At 40.3% G+C, this 19498-nt stretch overlaps 1 protein-coding gene across 7 annotated transcripts in view; it reads right to left on the bottom strand.

Annotated features, from left to right (window-relative positions):
• HACE1 (HECT domain and ankyrin repeat containing E3 ubiquitin protein ligase 1) overlaps positions 1-14401 on the bottom strand; it is a 127473-nt gene extending 113072 nt beyond the window's left edge. For 3 of the 7 annotated variants that reach the window (XM_032338945.1, XM_032338951.1, XM_032338948.1), the window contains exon 1: positions 4919-5191. In XM_032338945.1, coding sequence (XP_032194836.1) covers positions 4919-4994 — 76 coding nt within the window. In that variant the 5' untranslated portion in view covers positions 4995-5191. Of the gene's footprint in view, positions 1-4918; positions 5193-14378 lie in introns of those variants that run through there. The other 4 variants (XM_032338949.1, XM_032338950.1, XM_032338946.1 and 1 more) reach the window with 3 other exon arrangements.
• Positions 14402-19498: the final 5097 nt, after the last annotated feature.

The raw sequence follows: 19498 nt of genomic DNA, 5'->3' as shown, positions 1-19498 counted from the left end.
AAGATGTGAACATTATGGGAAATTGGGAGAAGGGGAACCTGTACTATTTATGCAACTTTTCTGTAAGTCTTAAATTACTTAAAAAGTTTTAACAAAAGAAGGAAAAAGTAGAATTGTTATCATTGAAAGTCTTAAGAGATGATCAACCAAATATAATATGTGGACTCTGGATATTGATTCAAAAAACCAACTGTTAAGAGGATGCTCTTTTTTTTTTTTTAAAGATTTTACTTATTTATTTGACAGACAGAGATTACAAATAGGCAGAGAAGCAGGCAGAGAGAGAGGAAAGGAAGCAGGCTCCCCGCTGAACAGAGAGCCCGATGCAGGGCTCGATCCCAGGACTCTGGGATCACGACCTGAGCCGAAGGCAGAGGCTTTAACCCACTGAGCCACCCAGGCGCCCCTAAGAGGATGTTTCTGAGAGAAAAAAACTTAATAGGGACTTGATGGTAAGAAAAATTATTGTCATTTGTGTTGGCTCTATCAACAGTATTGTGATTATGTTTAAATAAAGCTGTTTACATATTTAGAAATATATACTGAAGAAATGTATACCACAGAGAAGGAAAAAAATTATCACCATTTCTTCACATCTTCGTTCATTATTTCACTAATTTTAAGTATATCCATGAAAAGCAATTTGGTCCTAGTCAGGACTATTCACAAGCTCAGCATGAAAATGCAACAATTCTTTCACTACAAAAAAATAATAATACCAAAAATCCTAGTCCTAACAGCCCACATGTTTTAAACCATTATCTTAAAGGCACTGTTCTAAACACTTTACATACATCATCTCTCTTATCCTCACAACCACTTTTATGAAGTAGGTACTATTACTATCCCCATTTTACAAACAAAAAAACTAAGCACCAAATTAAGTAATAAGCTATGTGATGATGACATTAGGTTATTAAGCTTGAATTCAAACCTGCCTGATTGCAGAGGCCACACAATAAAAAGCTTACAGTACACCCAGTATACAGTCTCTTCAATAAATGGTGCTGGGAAAACTGGGCAGCTATATGTAGAAGAATGAAACTCGACCATTCTCTTACACCGTATACATACAGTAACCAAAAGGTCTACCATACAATACTTAGTTGTTTATGTGCAATACATTCTAATTTGTTTTATTCTCTTCTATTTCATTTTTTAAAATGCTGACTGCAATACACTGTTCTCATTAACTACTAGTGAGTCACCACCAGCAGCTGAAAAATACTGCATTAAGCCTCCCTGGGCGTGACAACATTCTTTAACTCTCATATGTGACACACCCCAATAAACATCTGAACTTCCAAACCATGACAATTTCATTAAGTCTCTCCATAATAAGCACAGTCATAAACAGGAAGTACCCTCGTGTTTAAACTTATAAATCAAGTTCATACCTAATTTTAAGTAAGCATAAGCTTCATAAGGTTCACATGGATTTTATTTAATAGGGTGTTTGTTTAGACAAAATTTATATATAGATCTCACTTTTTAATTCACATATAACCTTATAAAAGTACAGCTCACATACACTAAATGGTATGAGGAAATAAATATAACCACAACTATGATGCTAGAAGGAGCCTACCCGGGAAATACTACACTATGGAAGAACAATAAAATTTGTTCTCACGTGCTTCTTTCTCCACACTCAGGAAGACACCTTAAGAACTAGGTATATAATTAAAGTTTTCAGATTGATTAAAAAAAAAAATCTCTCACTTTTTCAGATATGTTGGCCATTCTGATTAGCTGATACAGTTCCAGAACTCCACAACCAAAAGGAAAACCTTAATGAACGGGGAGCTCAGATTCATTATACACTATTTCTCTTTAAACTATCAAATCGGAGTAATTTTTATTTATTTATTTATTTATTTATTAGATTTCATTTATTTATTTGACAGAGAGAGAGACAGTGAGAGAGGAAACACAAGAAGGGGGAGGGGGAGAGGGAGAAGCAGGCTCCCCGCTGAGCAGGGAGCCGGCTGCGGGGCTCCATCCCAGGACCCCAGGACCATAACCTGAGCCAAAGGCAGACGTTTAAGGACTGAGCTACCCAGGCAGCCCAAATGGGTTTTTTTAAAATATTGGGGGCGCCTGGGTGGCTCAGTGGGTTAAAGCCTCTGCCTTCAGCTCAGGTCATGATCCCAGGGTCCTGGGATCAAGCCCCGCATCGGGCTCTCTGCTCAGAAGGGAACCTGCTTCCCTTCCTCTCTCTCTGCCTGCCTTTCTGCCTACTTGTGATCTCTGTCTTTTAAATAAATAAATAAAATCTTTAAAAAAAAATAATAAAATTCTATAAAATATTGATTATCACCCTAATCATCATTCAAATATATGCTAATATGGGCTCATGTTCCATTATTTTACGAAACAAGCTATATTCACTGTAAATTCAGTAAAGACTATTTTTTCCACAGAATCAAACACTATATCCCAATTTTTTAAAGTCCACCGAGAATTTATATCCCTAGAGTAATAGCTTATTCTTCATTTCCCCTCTCGCAAGAATATTCTTATGTTAGCCCTGTCCAGGATGACTCAACAACCTGCACTCCATTATTTAGTGATAATACTTAGAGGTAATACTCAGGTTTTCATCATCCCAAAGAAACAATAAAAGTGCTCTACCAGAATCCAGTTCAGTAAATCAAATCTGCAGTTTAATCCTATGCAACAAAGTTAATTTCAGAATAAAAGTTGATTAAAAACTTTCTAACCTTAATAATGTGTTCCAATTAGGTGCTTATTAATCATTGAATTCTAACAAGGCAAAATAAGTATCTGAATATTTTCCAAATTCAGAGCGATCTCAGAACTTCTGTCCAGTCTTTACAATGTGAACACAACAATCTGGATTTTTATAACTAGATTTTTATAACACATATACATACGTACTTGAAAGAGCCAATCTCAGAGAATTCAAAAAGAAAGATCCATCAGAACTTAAGGACAAAGACAAATTAAAGGAACAAGATGAGCACCATTCATCATAATGAAAAAAAAAATGAAAGCCAAGACTTCACTTTTGCCTAGCAACACGGGAAAATGTTTCATTTTTACTACTACTCTAGTTTCCAGGGGCTCTCAAGACTGTTGGTGGAACATTCTAAAAAGTAAGCTCAGAGGCTGATACTCAGAGCTTTAAAAATGTTGATTTAATTAGATCTATAAATCTTCTTCTACTTCTAATCATAAGGAAAGACTTAAAAGAAGACTAAGACTTAAAAACTACAAAGCTACTCCTCATAAATGCTATTATCAAAACAAAAATTAAATTCAGTATTTGTTACATGTATCCTATGAAAAGCTGCAAGGTCACTAGGCATATTTAAAGATATTTTAAAAAGTGATGTTTTCTAAAAGCAAAATAAAAGACTATATACAGTATGATCTTAATTTGGTAGAGAATGACAGAAAAAATAATAGAAGGAAATAAAGAAAATACTGTTAATTACTGAATGGCAGAACAACAAATTTTTGAATTTTTCTTTCTTGAGATGTTCTACAACGGAAATATATTACTTAGTTTTAAGACCAGGAAACATTATCAAAGTCTTCTAAATCATATTTGTGTAAAATATAGTTGGATATAAACTAAGCAACAGAATTGCCAAGTCAGTGAAACTGTGCATGCTATGTTTTTCACTAACCTATACCAGTAATTTGTGGGAAATGAATGAGGACAGCACTTAAGAAATGGATTCAAAGGTAAAAGTTGGAAAGAAAACATGGAAAGTAGGAGCTCAAGCTGGAAGTCCAGTTACTAAAATCATAATTATTTTCAGTCAAATACTTCATACTAGCAAAGCACCAAGCAGAAAATTATTTTTCAGAAAGTCAAACAAATCAACCCTATTCTTAATCTTAAACAGAGCCCAGGGGGGGATTTTTTTCATGAAAATTATTCCCAAAGTTCCCAGTCCCACATTTATTATTACATGACTCCCTCCCGATGTCTCCTATAACCTACAAATCCACCTCTCCAGCAGCAATTCAAAGAAAGTTTTGAAAAATGAAAGATACACTAATACATTAAAAAAAAAAAAAAATCACCAGCCCCTGCCTCCTAACCCGTCTCTCCCTGGGCCACAGAGGCAGCACTGCCACCTCCCTCTGCCACTGAAACGTAGGAATTCGTGAGGCTGCAAACACAACAACTCATTCCTCACGTTCCTTATTGCTAGTGCTTTCTTTACCTAAAGAAACCCTGGCACGATGAACTAAAATTCCTCAACTACGAGGATCGTGCCTTATTCCTCTTTGTAAAAGGTCCCCAACACACACTTAACATCTGATGAATAAATGAAGAATGAAGACAGGCAGGCATCGTTTCAAAGTGTGTACACACACACGCACAGTACTTTACGGGTACATATTTGATATTTAACACGCTTTTGTCTGCCAAAAGATCAAAATACAGTACTCTCCATTTCCGAAAAGAAAAGAAAGGCTACTTAATTCCCGCTCTGCAGCTTAAAGTAAAATAAAAAAACAAAAAACAACAAAACAAAACAAAAACTATTTTGGTGCATCTCTCTACCCCCAGCTAGCAACGACACTAAAATGACCCACAACTGTAATGTTTTCTGAATCCGGGTCTCCGCCATCCGACTGATATTTTTGCCCCTTTGCCAAAACCCCAAATCGACGGCCGGGAGACTTCTGTCTTGCTTCTTCCAGCACCAGTGCCCACAGAGCCCAGACCCTCCCCCAAACTCCCCCCTGCCTGGGTGGGAGCAGCGGTCGAGGGGGAGTCGGGGGTTCCAGCCCGGCCCCTCCCAGCTAAGGAAAGTAAATGTGGGCGTTTTCTCCGCTTTGGGTTAGTTTATCCACCCGACCTCGCCTCAGCCCGAGCCCCGCCCCCGCCACCACACGGCTGCCCTAGACACCCCGAACCCCCTGCCCCGCTCACCGTCGGGTAGCTCGACGGTGCGCGCGCGGCGCAGCGAGCGCGTCAGGCGGTTGAGCTGCTCCATCGCTCTCTCCATCCTCGGCGCGCCCTCCGCGCCCACCCCGCCGCGCCGGCGGCCTCCGCACCCAGCGCCCTACATCCCGCCCCGGTGCCCGTTTGCAGGGCCGCTAGAGGCCGCCTCCTCCGCCGGGGGCCCGTGGACTGCCGGACCCGCCACTGACGGGACACCCGAGGCTGCCGCTCGCGCCCTTCCTGCCACGGCCGCCGCTTCCCTCCCGGTTTCGCACAGCCTTCTGGGAACAGTAGTTCCGAGCCGACCGCCTCGCGCGCCTGAGGCGGAGCCACGCTGGGTGCGCGGGTGACTCCACGCCCAGACTACGCAGACGCCATGGTAGAGGGGTGAGTGCGGGAGGCGAGGCCGGCCCTGGGCGCACCCCGAAGTTCCTGGAGAGACTTGCTCTGTGGCCCCACGCCCTCTCCGGCCGGCCAAAGTTGTACGGGAGAGCAGCGGCTTCTTTCATTTCTGTCACTCTCCTATATGGCAGATTGGAGTTTTGCACAGTTCTTAAGTCCATCCTCCTCCTCATTTTAGTTTTGGTACGTTTGTTTTGCAGATGCATGAACTGCTGAAATAGTATATTTTTATGTGTCAAACTTAGAATAAACTCAAATGCAAAACAGAATACACGTTTTCTATCACTGCAGATAGCTTAATTATTTGTCTCCCCTTTTGGGCGACTTCATGAGGGCGAAACACCACTCTATCTTGTGTCTTATACTCCCATACTTACCACCTGACAGAAAGAAGGAACTTTAAGGAAAATCTCGATGATGACATTCTGAAAGAAAATTTTCGTTTCTTTGGTACAGTGCTGAAGCGTCAAGGTGATGGCAAATCCCAGTGGGGAATCCAGACTTTGATTTTGTGAGTTGCAAAAAAATTTGACAATACGAACAAAGTGTGGAAGAAATGAATTATGAGGAAACCAGCAGGGAAAAATCATACTTGTCAGCTCTGCCCAGAAGCTGAGCGCAAGCCAAGGTAAAAACAGGAATTTGAGCACTGAAACTTGAAAGAATCCAATCCAGGTAAATACAAACCTGGCTACACAACTGACAATGAAAAGTTATGGGAGGAATTTTCTTGGATGCTAAAGTAATAAAGAAGTAAAGAGCTTGGACTTTCTCAACTTCTCCTTCAAAGAAGCAAAGCTGTTCCCCCAAAAAAGGCAGCAAAGCTGTTCCTGCAATGAATGGGGCACATGTGTGTTGATGATGTATGTTGGCTGACCAACAGAGTCTCACCTGCCCATCCAGGATATGCAGGGGTAGATGGTAGCAGGCGTGGTGTTCCCTACCAATGCCAGCCTAAATCAGTTTCAAACTGCAACTGTTGGGGGCACCCGGGTGGCTCAGTTGGTTAAGTGACTGCCTTCAGCTCAGGTCATGATCCAGGATGGAGTCTCACATCGGGCTCCCTTCTCAGCAGGGAGTCTGCTTCTCCCTCTACCCTCTCCCCTCTCGTGCTCTCTCTCTCTGTCTCTCGCTCTCTTGTTCTCTCTCAAGTAAATAAATAAAATCTAAATAAATAAAACAAAAAAAACCTGCAACTCTTGATCACTTTTGTCAATGATGCAATAGGCTCAAGGCAGACCTCCTAACTAGTTGGTTCAGATGAGACCTAAACCAGTCTAACAGGATTGGGAAGTCAAAGCTTCAAAGGAAACCCAAATGCTACAGCCCAGTCTGGGTCATGCCCCACCCTTTGCAAATTGGTTTCAACTAGAAATGCTTCAGCCTTTCTTGGCCTTCCCATTACCATTTAGATCAAGACCACTACTGTACAGAAGTTAATAGCTCAGCCCCTGTTATCAGTACCACTCCCTAAGCTGTTACTCCATATAAATTATTTCCAGTGTCCTGTGGGCATCAAGCCTGAAAGTCTGAGTACAGGGGCAGGATTACTCAGTAGTCTCCATAGGGAGCATTGCTCCCCATGTCGGTCACTGCTCTACATAGGAGCAGAAGATGCTGGAAGAATGCTGCTATAGATTGTCAGGTCTAAATTCTGCAATGTGATGCAGTCTCCTAAATAGCTCCAAGGGGTACGAAGCTATAGTACTATCACAGGCTTATCACCTCCTATCCAACAGAACATTCTACAGAGATAGAAATGTTCAGGGTGCTTGGGGGGCTCAGTCAGTTATGCATTTGACTCTTGACTTGGGCTCAGGTCATGATCTCAGGGTTGTTATTCCACGCTGGGTGTGAATCCTGCTTAAGATTCTCTCTCTCCTCCATCCCTTTGCCCCTCCCCCAAAAAAATAAATTTAAAAAGCAAAGATTGAAATGTTCTATAATCTGCATTGTCTAATGTTGGAGTTAATGTAGAGCATGAAATCAGCCACAATCCCTGGCTTGTTCAAAAATGTAACACAGAGGCCACTGGGGGCGACGGAAGGTTTCAGAGGACATAGGCCTTTGGAATGCTGAGGCCTGCTTGACCACTCTGCAGTTGGAATGCCTCGGGAAATTGCCTTCCCTAAAGCTTTCTTAGCCCAAACAGCCACCCTGTGATCTGAGACCTGTGCATTGTTCCTCAGGCTGTGTTTAGCTGAACTCATAGATGATGGAGATTAGCATATCGTCTTTTTCCCCATTAAACAGATTCTCCTAGTTCCAGAAAGACCCCTTGTCACACATAGCATGCTTGGGAAACGGCGATCAGGTTCTGTGATTATCCTGAAGGACCGATAAAAGCAGAAGCAAAGAGGAGCAAAGGGTCTTCATCACTGAGCAATGACCCCCTTGCCTTCTGTCTTTCACAGCAAAGTTTGGACTAATCTTTCATCCATCAGTACAGGGATTGCTGGCCATTCCTGGCAGGGTCAAATAGTAGCCACTAACCAAGTGGAGGTACTGAATGCATGCAATACGGCTAGTGCAAGTGAATTTTAAATACATATTTAAGGGGCACCTGGGTGACCCAGCTGGTAAAAGCATTTGCTTTCAGCTCAGGTCATGATCCCGGAGTCCTGGGGTTGAGCCCTGCATGGGACTCCCTGCTCAGCAGGGAGTCTACTTCTTCCTACCCCTCTGCCCCTTACCTCTACCTGCTCTTGTGCATGTTCTCTCTCTCTCTCTCTCTCTCTCTCAAATAAATAAATAAAATTGTTTAAAAATGTATTTAAATGTAATTAATTAAATTAATTGAAATTAAATAGCCACATCTGCCTTGTGGCTACCATATTGAATAGGGCAGCTATCACACCAGGACCAAGAAGGATAACAACAACAGAAAAATCAAATTAGCTGAAGAACTGAAAATTTTCTTACTTGTCCTGTGGAAGTCAATACCAAGAATAATAAATGAAAAAGTTTAAAAGGTAATTTTTATCAAAAGTTCTATTATTAAAGCATAGAGTTTTTCCACTTATAAGAGTCCAGTTTTTTTTTTTTGAGGCAAAAAAAATAAAAAATTAAAAAAGAATCCAGATTTTGGGGGGTACTGGGTGGTTCAGTTGGTCAGCATGGTATCAGATTTTGGCTCAGGTCATGATCTCAGGCATGTGGGATCGAATCCTGCATCAGGCTTCGCAAAGGATCCGGAGCCTGCTTAAGATTCTCTCTTTTCCTCTCCCTCTGCCCCTCTCTTCTCCCCACACTCTCTCTTAAAAAGAAAAAAGAAAAAAAAATGCCAGAATATTCTATGGCCCCATTTTAACTTTCTTTTTTCTATTTCTGAATATTTTTTTCTCCTTGGAAATTGGCTTTATTGGAGATACCGAAGCTTAAGTTTCTCCATTTGAAATAAGAAAACAATCAATTTGACAAAAAGCAGAGAGCAGGGGGAACGGGAAAAAAAAAAAAAAAAAAGAACAAGGAACATCATTATAAAAACAAAACACAAAAATAAGACGGTAGAAATCCGTCGAAATATATCCATGGCCATAGTCACAGAAACTATAAACAGAGGAAATTTAATGGTTAAAAGACAGAAGTCTTGGATAGCATGAAAATGTAACACAAAATACACATTTGCTATTTCTAAAAGACGGCCATTTGGGGTGCCCAGGTAGCTCAGTCAGTTAAGCATCTGCCTTTGGCTCAGGTCATGATCTCAGGGTCCTGAGATTGAGCCTCTGAGCCTCACATTGGTCTCCCTGCTCAGAAGGAAGTCTACATCTCCCTCTCCTTCTACCCTCCCCCTCTCCACCCCGCTCATGCTCTCAATCTCTCTTTCTCTCTCAAATAAATAAAATCTTTAAAAAATAAAAATAAAAAACAAAAGCCCACCATTTGTAGGAGACCACCATTTCCAAGAGTAAATGGGAAAAAAGATATACCTAATAAGTTTTAAAGAACTGGTATTGTTATGTATTAGTCCAGGTTCTCCAGAGAAACAGAACCCATAGGATGTGTACACATATATAGAAAGAGATCTATTATAATGTATTGGCACATGTGATCATGGAAGCTGTCCAACTGAAAATCTGCAGTGTGGGCAGGGAGGCTGGAGACCCAACAGACCAGATGGTACAAATCAAATCTAAAGGGAGTCTGCCAAAGAATTCCCTCTTGCCAGTCTTTTCATTCTATTCAGGCTTTCAAGAGACTGGATGAAGTCCACTCAAATTATGAAGGGTAAATAGAACAAATCAACGAAACTAGGAGCTGGTTCTTTGAAAGAATTAATAAGATTGCTAAACCCCTGGCCAGACTTATCAAAAAGAAAAGAGAATGGACCCAAATAAATAAAATCATGAATGAAAAAGGAGAGATCACAACTAACACCAAAGAAATAAGGACCATTATAAGAACATACTATGAGCAACTTTACGCCAACAAACAGCCAAAGGAATATCGAAAAAGAAAGCCAAAATTGGTGGCATCACAATTCCAGACTTCAAGCTCTATTACAAAGCTGTCATCATCAAGACAGCATGGTACTGGCACAAAAACAGACACATAGATCAATGGAACAGAATAAGAGCCCAGAAATAGACCCTCAACTCTATGGTCAACTCATCTTCGACAAAGCAGGAAAGAATGTCCAATGGAAAAAAGACAGCCTCTTCAATAAATGGTATTGGGAAAATTGGACAGCCACATGCAGAAAAATGAAATTGGACCATTTCCTTACACCACACCCAAAAATAGACTCAAAATGGATGAAGGACCTCAATGTGAGAAAGGAATCCATCAAAATCCTTGAGGAGAACACAGGCAGCAACCTCTTCGACCTCAGCCGCAGCAACATCTTCCTAGGAACATCGCCAAAGGCAAGGGAAGCAAGGGCAAAAATGAACTATTGGGATTTTATCAAGATCAAAAGCTTTTGCATAGCAAAGGAAACAGTTAACAAAACCAAAAGACAACTGACAGAATGGGAGAAGATATTTGCAAACGACATATCAGATAAAGGGCTAGTGTCCAAAATCTATAAAGAACTTAGCAAACTCAACACCCAACGAACAAATAATCCGATCAAGAAATGGGCAGAGGACATGAACAGACATTTCTGCAAAGAAGACATCCAGATGGCCAACAGACACATGAAAAAGTGCTCATATCACTTGGCATCAGGGAAATACAAATCAAAACCACAATGAGATACCACCTCACACCAGTCAGAATGGCTAAAATTAACAAGTCAGGAAATGACAGATGCTGGCGAGGATGCAGAGAAAGGGGAACCCTCCTACACTGTTGATGGGAATGCAAGCTGGTGCAACCACTCTGGAAAACAGCATGGAGGTTCCTCAAAATGTTGAAAATAGAACTACCCTATGACCCAGCAATTGCACTACTGGGTATTTACCCTAAAGATACAAAAACGTAGTGATCCGAAGGGGCATGTGCACCTGAATGTTTATAGCAGCAATGTCCACAATAGCCAAACTATGGAAAGAACCTAGATGTCCATCAACAGATGAATGGATCAAGAAGATGTGGTATATCTACACAATGGAATACTATGCAGCCATCAAAAGAAATGAAATCTTGCCATTTGCGATGACATGGATGGAACTAGAGGGTATTATGTTTAGCAAAATAAGTCAAGCGGAGAAAGACAACTATCATATGATCTCCCTGATATGAGGAAGTGGTGATGCAACATGGGGGCTTAAGTGGGTAAGAGAAGAATAAATGAAACAAGATGGGATTGGGAGGGAGACAAACCATAAGTGACTCTTAATCTCACAAAACAAACTGAGGGTTGCTGGGGGGAGGGGGAGTGGGAGAAGGGGGGTGGGGTTATGGACTTTGGGAAGGGTATGTGCTATGGTGAGTGCTGTGAAGTGTGTAAACCTGGCAATTCACATACCTGTACCCTGGGTGTTAAAAATATATTATACGTTTATAAAAAATTAAAAATACATATTAAAATACAAAAAAAATTATGAAGGGTAGCCTGCTTTACTCAGAGTTCACTGATTTAAATGTTAATCTCATCCAAAAAGATCCTCCAAATGGACACATAAAGTGAACCATTACAAACACTATTAATATTGGCAAAATAAACTTTAGAGCAAAAAACATTATTAGAGTCAAAGAGAGTCACCAAGAAGTTTGTAATAGCCCTGAATCTATACCTGAAAACACAGACTAAAAATATATCTACACTTGACAGAATCACAAAAATAAGTTCTACCACCAAGAGTAGATTTTTTTAAAGATTTATTTATTGGGGCACCTGGGTGGCTCAGTTGGCTAAGCGTCTGGTTTCAGCTCAGGTCATGATCCTGAGGTCCTGGGACTTAAGCCCCGAATTGGGCTCCCTGCTCAGCAGGAAAGCTGATTCTCCCTCTGCCCTGCTCATGTGCTTTTCTCTCTCTCTCTCTCTCAAATAAATAAATAAAAAGTCTAAAAAAAAAAAAAGACTTATTTATTTATTTGAGAGGAAGGAAGGGCAGAGGGAAAGGGAGAGAGAGAATCCCAAGCAGACTCCCTGCCAAGCTCAGAGCCCAACACAAGGCTCCATCCCATGACCCTGAGATCATGACTGGAGCTGAAATCAAGAGTCAGACACTCAACTGAGCCACCCAGTCACCTCCCCACCACAAACGATTTTTTAAAGATTTATTTCTTTATTTTAATGGGGGGAGAGGGAGAGAGAATCCCAAGCAGACTCCCCAAACAGTAGATTTTTAATACCCTTCACTCTGAAACTGATAGAGCTAGAAGAAAAAGGTAAGGAGAATAAAGATTTAGAAAATTGAAATACAAGCCTCATCAAGGGCATGTGTGAAACACTCACTCCCCTAACAGAGAAGGAGTACACATTCTTTTACAGTACCTGTTACATCTACAAAAGCACAAAGGGCAGTAGTACTCGTCTTCCAAGCAGTATGACTCGGGCAACTAAGGAGACCATGAGAGAAGCGAGGCTAGGGTAGGATGGTAACCCCAAGGAATGGAGTGGACAGAGGCAGCTATCAAAGGAAAACAAAGAAGGCTGCAAGTCAAAGAGGGCAGGGGACATAGGAACCAGAAGAACTAACTGGAGCTTAACCGAAAGACGCAGCTACAGGTCTCATTAAACCACTCTCTCATTCAGTGTACAAGCAGCACATTTTTATTTTTATTTATTTTTTTAAAGATTCTATCTATCTGAGAGAGGGAAAAGAGTCACCCCCTAGAGGCACAGAATTTTTATTTTATCTTATTATTATTTATATTATTATTTTTAAGATTGACTTACAATCTGGCTAACCATCTGAGCCACCCAGGCACCCCCAGAATTTTTAAATTTTGGGATCTGGGGCATCTGGGTGGCTCATCAGTGAAGTGTCTGCCTTCGGCTCAGGTCATGATCTCAGGGTCCTGGGGTCAAGCCCTGAGTCAGGCTCCCTGCTTAGCCGGGAGTCCGCTTCTCCCTCTCCCTCTGGCCTTCCCATTGCTTGTGCTCTCACTCTGTCTTTCTCTCTCTCTCAATGAATAAATGAAAAATCTTAAAACAAACAAACAAACAGAAAAAAAACTTTAAGATCCTGCACTTGCCTTATTGGATTTCATCTTGGAATACTGAAGCCATATTATACCTGCAAAGATCTTTTTGGATCCTGCATCTACTACACAGGTGTTTAATATCCTTCCGTGATGTATATCCTGTGCAGATTTGACGAACTTGCCTCTACAGAGATTTAAGTTAAAAGAAGTGCAAAAACACGAGGCGGTTGAAGAAAAACGTACTTAGAATTGCCACTTAAAACTTCTCCTAGATTCTCTGTGATTCATTAATGGGCTCTTTTGGGGAGAAGGTTTCATCATTTATGAATACATCTGATTGTCCATCTATTAAAAACCACGTAAAAATGGTTGTGCATAGTTTTAGCCCTATGAAGAGGTCAGTGTGGTAAGGAACTGAGGCCAGCTTCAGGCCAGCAAGGAACGGAAAATCCTGCCAACAACCCCTTGAGTGAGCTCAAGAGCAGATGCTTCTCCAGTCAAGCTTTCCGTTGACCACTGCCCTGGTTGATACTTTGCAGGTTTGTGAAAGACACTGAAGCAGAGGACTCATTTAAGTTGCACCCTGACTCCCAGCCTAGAGAAACTGAGATAATAAATGTTGTTTTAAGTCAATTAAAAAAAAAAAAAAAAGGTTGTGCACATTTTAATCTATTCATTTCACCTCTGGGAATATAGCTCAAGAAATTACCTGAAGTAAAGACAAAGATGTAAAAGTAAATATATTCAGGGGTGTCTGGGTGGCTCAGTCAGTTAAGTGTCTGCCTTTAGCTCAGGTCCTGATCTCTCAGGGTCCTTGAACTGAGCCCTGGGCTCTGCATGCAACAGGGAGTCTGCTTGTCTCTCTCCCTCTGCCTCTGTCCCTCCTTCTGCTCCTGCTTTCTCTCTGTCTCTCTCTCAAATAAATAGTCTTTTGAAAATTTTTTTTAAATTAAAAATAAATATATTCATTTATTCATTCAGAGGTATGTATTGAGTACGTCCCATGATCCAAGCATTGTACCATATATCTTAAATAATATTTTTCATGGCCCTTGGGGTGGCTCAGATGGTTAAATGTCTGCCTCAGCTCAGATCATGATATCCAGGTCCTGGATCAAGCCCCATGTCGGGCTCCTAGCTCAGCAGGGAGTCTGCTTCTTCCTCTCCCTCTGCCCCTCCACGCCGTCCATGCTCTTTCTCTCTCTCACAAATAAATAAATAAAAGCATTAAAAATTTTTTTTCTATTTGAAAAACTTCTACCATTTAAAAGACAACCCAATAGGGATGCCTGCCTGGCTCAGGCAGTAGAACATAAGATTTCTGATCTCAGATGGTGAGTTCAAGCCCTATTTTGGGCATAGAGTTTGCTTAAAAGAAATGTTTTTTTTTTTTAATCAAGAAATAAAAATGACCTAATAAATTGGAGATATTTGGGCTATAGAATTTCCAGAAAATATGTCACCCCTGAGATAGAAAGACAGTTTAATACTTTTATGACATGGGCGCCTGGGTGGCTCAGTGGGTTAAGCCGCTGCTTTCGGCGCAGGTCGTGATCTCGGGGTCCTGGGATCGAGTCCCGCATTGGGCTCTCTGCTCAGCAGGGAGCCTGTTTCCTCCTCTCTCTCTCTCTGCCTGCCTCTCTGCCTACTTGTGATCTCTCTCTGTCAAATAAATAAAATCTTTAAAAAAAAATACTTTTATGACATACAAAGTTAGTATTCATTCTAATAAAGTAGGAGGCTTCTTCTCTAAGACTAAAATGAAATAATACAGGAATAGGGTAGAAGATGTTCTCCTTTCCAGACAATATTCGTGCTTAATATGTGGGAAAGAATTAGTAAAAATCTATGTAGTAAAAAAATTTTTTTTAGTTCTAAGATAACACACTACAAATATTGAGGACATATATATTAAAAATCTATACCTAATTCTATTAATTCAAAGCACTATAGATACCAATTCTCTTCTCCACATATCAAACATGTTAAGTACATGCCAACAATAGCAATTCCTCCTGGATACAAATTGCAAAACACTAGTACTTTCTCAGGAGTAGATTATTAGAAGCCTACATGAAATTTAAGATTAAAAAATGTATTCATTTTTTTTTTTTAAGATTTTATTTATTTGACAGACGGAGATCACAAGTAGGCAGAGAGGTAGGAAGAGGGAGGAGGAAGCAGGCTTCCTCCAGAGCAGAGAGCCTGATGTGGGGCTTGACCTGAGCCAAAGGCAGAGGCTTTAACCCACTGAGCCACCCAAGCGCCCCTAAAGAAATGTATTCACTCTTGGGAGAGATGTAAATCATGGGATTTCCACAAAGCCCCAAAATAAATTGTGGCTGTGTAAAGTAGAAGCTCTTGGCTATGGCAAAAATAATTTTGATGTTTAAAAGCTTCATATAACTGTTGTAAAATTTCATGGTTTATGCTAATATTAAAAGCAAAAATGTCGTGGTTTATGCTAATATTAAAAGCAGTCTTATGTCTTCCAAAGTGGGGCATTAGAATGTAAATAGAGATTAAGCAACCTCCAAAATGAGACTCATTCTGAGAATTTTAAAATTTCAAAGCATTTTTAGAAGTCTCTGAATTTCATAAATAAATGAAATCAGTAATTAGTCCTATGAAAGAATTTTATGAATTTTGTAGTAAGTTTAATGACATTAATGATCACTTGAGTGTGAAAGATCATGTTTCCTACCAAAAAATAATAGTGTCGAGAAAACTAGTATCATTGAATTTGAGTATATTTATATAATTTTATACGTATTGCTTTTTCCCATTTCAGTAAAATTCTGCCTTTTTTAAACATGCAGTTTGGGTTAGATAAAAGATGTTGGTGAGTTCGTGTCATCATCAGCAACTTAGTCACAAATTCGATGCAAACAAAAATTTATATGCAAGATGAAGGTGGACATGCAATAAAGAATAAACCTTTTTTATTTTATGCAAGGAGTTCAACTTCAACAAAGTTCTGACATGTACAAATACATTGGTAATACATGACAAACTGTGGAGAGTCCTTCAAGTTGTGCCAAAAACCCTGGAGATGTGAGGAGGCAATGATCACTTCACAGCAGGGAGGGAATGGAATCAAGGAAAATTTCATGCCCCAAAGGAGGTCACATTAACATATGGGGAATAAAAACAAGCCGGACAATCTGATTAACAAATAATAACAGCTGATAATTGTTGAGCATTAATAGCTGATTTAGCTGAAGCTTACAGGCAGTTGGAGAATGAAGGTTAACCTGTGTTAGAGTTTAGTTAGCCTTGATGCTGTGTGTATGAGCTTGAGGCCAGTTCGGCAAGTGAGGAGCAACGTAATTAGTATTTGAAGAGAGTGGCAACAAGTGACTGAGTTAACAGCCCCTAATTACACAGGTGAGTGGAAATAAAACACTATTAGGTAAGGAAAAAAGATGGATGTGGATACAGAGGCTTGACAGGAGGCAGAATCTAGAATGTAGAGGGGCAGCAGACTAGATGGGGAAGAGTTAAAGATGACTTCAAAGTGAGTGGGAATCAGGAGTAAGTCTTTCTGAGGGAGCAAAGCTTGTTCAAAAGTTAAAACTAGGGCACCTGTAGGGCTCAGACGGTAATGGGTGCAACTCTTGATCTCCAGGTTGTAAATTTAAGCTCCACATTGGGTGTAGAGATTACTTAAAAATAAAATCTTTTTTTTAAAAAAAGTTGTTAAAAACTTTTAAACCGATTTTCATGAAAGGTGACAATTATTTTAAATTCCAGTCATCCATTTCTCATAAAGCTAGCTCTCTGGCATTCTAAGTTAGTATTAGGTATGTTCAGTTCTGGCTCCATTCCACTTGGTGCAGTGGACTTATTGACAAACACATGTTACCATGTTTCTTACTATTCATGTGCACATGCTGTATCTCTAGCTCTAAATCATTAGATTGCAGACTCTGAAGAGCCTTTTCAAGGCTGAGTCTGAGTACAGGATGCTCTAAAAACACATTTAATAAGTGCATCTGTGATCTGAGTACTGGTTTTCCACATCCACATGTCAGTTGTGTTTAATTTACATAAAATCATCTTAAATCACCATGAATAAGAATTGGATTTGTTCCCTTTTTCTTCAAGCCACATCGTGGCATGAAAAAGTAAGTGGTCGAATTTGCCAGAGTACAGTGGTTTAGGACTGGGGTGGGAGATGTGGGCATTCTAGTGCTGACACGGACACCAGAACATGGTGATTCCTTCAAACTGTCCGGGTTCCAGTTTCTTCATCTGCAAGCTGAGATTTCTTAATCAGGACTTGTTCAATTGCAAGTGACAGAAATATGACTTCAGACAGTTTATGTTAAATAAGGAATTTATAAATACAATAGGATGGCTTAAGGGAGAAAGTACCATTAGAACTCTCTCTGGTCTCTGTCAGGTTTATCTTTCTAGAGAACAACTTGAAACATTTCGCTTTCTGCCTCAGAATCTATGCAGTTTCCCCCATTCTCCATAATTTAAAGTCTAAACTCCTAAACATGCTATGCAAACCTGACACAATCTATTTTCAAACCACCTTTTCAGTCTTCTTTTAGTATTTGTCTGCATTTATTGAGCACTTATTGCAACCAGGATTTGTCCTAGAGGGGAAACGAGCTGGGATAAGAATTCATGGGCCAATCCCTACTAACTGTGTGTCTTGGAAAAAACATCTCTAACCCCGGGAAGACTTCGTTTTCATGATTTGCAAGATGGGAATTATTACAGTATCTGTCTTATTTCACTCACTTCATTCTGTATTTCATAGTAGGAAACATAGTTTTACATCTTAAAGCTTTCCTTGATGGCCCATTCTCAGACCAGAGTGCAGGGTCAAGCTATTTTAATAGGCTACTCTCTTAGGAACCATATGCATGGAAGATATAGTTCCCCCCAAAATAGGAGTAGAGAGATGCAAGACAATTTGGCCAAGACAGAGGATGTGGATTTATTTATTCAACTCTAAAAGTCAGTGTCTAAGGACATTTTTTGGCACATCCTTGACATCTATTCTCCATCTATTCTGTAAATGTTTTGCTTTTTTTTTTTTTTTTGGTACTTCTAGCCTTGCATTTATCTCTTGAATGCTTCTTCATTTTTGGCATTACCATGCCCCCAGGAATTCTCGATTCATTTAGTATCTTAGCACTTGTTGCCTTTAGGAAAACAGATACACTAAACTGATCTAACAGATCTCTTCTTCACAATAGCCACTGTGGAAGACTGTGCCCTGTCATCATTCTCTTGACCAACTGGCCATTTGGGACAGGGTCAAGAATACTCGATCCGCCTTTCCACTCTGAGCCCTGGAGGTGATAGATTTCATGTTATTAAGGGAAGAACAAACTTGAATTTATAGCTTTACTTTACCTGGACACATATCACAGCTCCAAAGTCCTTATCTAACCTCAGCTCTACCTAATTAACCACTGACTTCTGTGTCCCAACCTGCTTCCTACCTAATCTCATAATTACAGTTTAACCCCTACATTTCTTCTTCTTCTTCTTTTTTTTTTTTTTTAGATTTTTATTCATTTGACAGAGAGAGAGAGACAGCAAGAGAGGGAACACAAGCAAGGGGAGTGGGAGCAGGAGAAGCAGGCTTCCTGCCAAACAGGGAGCATGACGCAGGGCTCAATCCCAGGACCCTGGGATCATGATCTAAGCTGAAGGTAGACACTTAACGACTGAGCCATCCAGGCGTCCCTTAACCCCTACATTTCAACATTTTAGGCACTGGTTCTTCAAATTATATCTATAACTTAGTATGCCTATAGCATTCACAAAGGCAGGGCATGGCTTCATATGGAAATCCTGGCAGAAAAACAATGAAGATAATTGGATCTATCTTTTCTTCATAATTGCCTAAAATGTGGATACCTGTAGAAATAGAATGTAGCAAATCTTTGATGCTTAATGGTACTTTCTTAGCTGATCACTATATCAGTTGGAGAGGGATGATTTTTTTTCATCTTCCTAAAGAAATCTATGAAGAATCTTTAGTCTTTCAGAATTTCAATACACTAGATCCAGTTATAGTTCCTGGGTCATTACAGAGGAAGGTTTGGTAGGATGGGGGCAGAAGGCAGGTAAAGGGGGGAAGTGGGTACTCTAGACCAGGTACCTGAGAAATAGTGGCGGGGAGGGGGGAGCGGGAGATCATCTGTATTCCTATGGTCAGACGCAGTGATACTTGGAAGAGCTTCCTGTTAGAGGATTACATGGTCCCGACTCCCTCATTCTGGGAAGGAGTTGTCCCAAGATCATTGAAGGTGGAACTAGGTCTGATTCTCACTGAGGGACCTACATGGCCATGTGCTACTTACAGTGATACTCAGATAAGTGCCACTGGGCAGGCACTATTCTGTTATAGCTGTTAAAATAGCTACTATAATATATAATACTATAGCTACTATATACTATAATACTATAGTTAGTATAGTAGCAATAGTATAGTAGCTAGTCTATTCTTTTATTTTTTTAATAATTTTTTATTTTTTATAAACATATATTTTTATCCCCAGGGGTACAGGTCTGTGAATCGCCAGGTTTACACACTTCACAGCACTCACCAAAGCACATACCCTCCCCAGTGTCCATAATCCCACCCGCTTCTCCCAA

Source organism: Mustela erminea, chromosome 4, assembly GCF_009829155.1.
Source record: "Mustela erminea isolate mMusErm1 chromosome 4, mMusErm1.Pri, whole genome shotgun sequence".
NCBI lineage: Eukaryota > Metazoa > Chordata > Mammalia > Carnivora > Mustelidae > Mustela > Mustela erminea.
The sequence above is the reverse complement of the archived record's forward strand: the minus strand, read 5'-3'. Positions and strand labels throughout refer to the sequence as shown.